The 2841-nt window shown below is 35.7% G+C and overlaps 1 protein-coding gene across 1 annotated transcript; it reads right to left on the bottom strand.

The window, feature by feature from the left end:
• Positions 1-1296: 1296 nt before the first annotated feature.
• LOC141685362 (uncharacterized) lies at positions 1297-1851 on the bottom strand. The gene has a single exon (XM_074490470.1). It carries the CDS (start codon positions 1849-1851, stop codon positions 1297-1299), a length of 555 nt encoding a protein of 184 aa, XP_074346571.1.
• Positions 1852-2841: the final 990 nt, after the last annotated feature.

The following is a 2841-nucleotide window of genomic DNA, read 5'->3' on the forward strand; positions in this document are numbered from 1 at the left end:
GTATGTATCTCTTTCATCCTCAACAATAATATTATGCAGTATGATGCATGCATACATGATATCTTTAAGAATACCACTTTTCCAAAAACGTGTCGGCCCTCGTATAATGACAAAACGAGATTGAAGTACTCCGAATGCTCACTCAACATCTTTACGTACCGCTTCTTGATATTGCGCAAATAATTTTCTTTTATCTCCCTGAGGCAGTGCGATAGTTTTAACAAAAGTACCCCATTCTGGATAGATACCATCTGCTAAGCAGTATCTTTTGTTGTATTTTGTTCCATTAACCATGAACTCTATCGTGGGTGCCTGTCCTTGTAAGATGTCAGTGAATAATGGAGATTGGTTTAATACATTGAGATCATTATTAGATCCCGGAACACCAAAAAATGCATGCCAAATCCAAAGATCTTGTGATGCAACTGCTTCAAGCATGATTGTTGGTGTGCCGTGATCAACTCGTGTGAACTGACCTTTCTATGATACTGGACAATTTTTCCATTCCCAATGCATACAATCAATACTTCCCAGCATACCTGGAAATCCACGTGCATCCCCCATTTGAAGTAAGCGGCGAATGTCCTCGACATTAGGTCGTCTTAAATATTCTGCACCAAATATCTCATTAATTCCTTTAGCAAAATTAACTAGACACTCAATAGCAGTGGTTTCCCCAATTCGAATATACTCGTCAACGTAATCAGCAGGCCCTCCATATGCTATCATCCTCAGAGCTGTAGTGCACTTTTGTAATGGAGAGAGCCCTCTTCTACCGACAGCATCGAACCTCGTTTGAAAATACTCAGAATGTTGTTCAAGGGCTTGCACTATACGTAGAAACACATGTTTGTGCATTCTAAACCTTCTTCAGAATTGATTGTCTGTATACACTGGTTGTTCCGAGAAGTAGTCATTAAACAAACGTGTATGCCCATCATCGCGACCTCTATCGATGTGTGTTCTTCTTTTTCTCCGTCTTGTCGAGTTACCGGCTGATAAGAAATTATTGAAATATGTTTTATCGGACTCGTCTGTACATTCTGAAATTATGATATCTTCAAGACTCATATTTTCATAATGATTTGGAGAATCCATTGTTAAAACTTGAATATGTAATAAATGATGAAATGAAGAGGCAGGTAAAATGAATGGTAGACATGTGACATTTATAGAGTTGAAATATAGCCGTTACAATAAAGTTGTTGTAGTAAAGATGTTACAATATAGCCGTTATAATAAAGACGTTACAATAGAGCCGTTACAATAAAGACGTTACAATATAGTCGTTAACAATCAGAACTTCAAAATATTAGTACGAATATGGGCACACAAACTTTCATGATTTTTCTTCTGCTCGGGAGTCATATACGATGTGTCCATGACAAGATAATCCATATATTTTGTCATTCGGTTATCCTCTGCTTCCTTTTCCTTTGTTACCACCAATTTTTCTAATGCAGATGCCTTCCTTTCATTAATTTCCATAAATGTACTCATCGATGAGTCATTTTTTGCCTTTCCTTTTGCCTTTCGTTTTGCTGTCTCCTGACCAGTTGGGCGTACTTCACGTACTTCTTGATCACTAGTGTCTGTATTAGATTCCGATGTGTATGCTCCTGATTCAGATACCTTTGTTATTTTACTTCCTTGTGGTTCGTAGATTGCACTCCATTTGGGCTCATTCTTTAGCAATCTCCAACAATGTATTAACTGAAAAGTTGTCTTATTTTCATATTTATACATAACATGTGCATTTTCAAGAATTAGTTCATCGGACCAACCACTATGGGGTACTTCTTGTACTCGCTTATAACATCCATTAAAACGTGCCACTCTTTGATTCAACATGTTCCAGTGATCTTTGCATTGCTTTCCAGTTATTCTTTCTTCACCTTCCCGATGAGTGTTAAAGTATGCCGCAATCCGTTCCCAGAATTTTGAAGCAGATTGATCATTTCCGACAATGGCATCTTTTGATGTATTAAGCCATGCGTTGATCAAAAGTACCGTTGCTTCACTCCATTTGTGTTTACTTTTTCGGCTTGGCTCTTCTTTGTCTATGACAATATTTTTCATCTCTTTGTTACAATCCATGGGTTGAGTTTCAGATATAGAAGTTGTAGGTGACATTGGATAATATTCAGAATTTTGAGAATTTTGGTTAAACTGGGGATAATTAAAATTTGGATAATAAGGACTACTAGAAGGTGAGTTTGAAAAGTTTTGATTAAATGCAGAAAATTGAAAATTTGAATTTTGGAAGTTGGTAGGTGGTAAATTTGGATTAAATTGAGAATGTTGGAAATTTGGATTTTGAGGATTAATTGGTGAAGAATTTGGATTAAATTGAGAATATTGAAAACTAGCATGTGGAGAATTTGGATTAAATTGAGGAAATGGATAATTTGAATTTTGAGAGTTGAAATTTTGAGAATTTTGAGAATCCATTTAAAATAAAATATTTGTGAGATGATATAAAAACAAGCTAAATATATGAGTATTTATAGGGCAAAAAAAAAATTAACCGTTGTTCGAACAACGGCTACAAACTAAAAATACGGATAAAAAGGTAAAGCAAAAGGATGCAGTAAAAGAGCACTGCATGGATGGTGATTGAGTGGGTCAGCTGAGAATAAAATAATAAGTTTAAAATCCAAACAACCGTTGTTCACTTTGAACAACAAATTATAACAACATTCTAAACAATCAATGACTCTAGTGCTAGACAACATTGCCACCTAGGCAAACAACCAGCAAAACAACGGAGTTTTTCTTGCTCTAACACATACATGGGCATATAGTAGACAAACTCTAATATTATTTTGCGCGCCTAATCTT

The sequence above is a fragment of the Apium graveolens genome, chromosome 2 (assembly GCF_009905375.1).
Source record: "Apium graveolens cultivar Ventura chromosome 2, ASM990537v1, whole genome shotgun sequence".
In the NCBI taxonomy this organism is placed as follows: Eukaryota; Viridiplantae; Streptophyta; class Magnoliopsida; order Apiales; family Apiaceae; genus Apium; species Apium graveolens.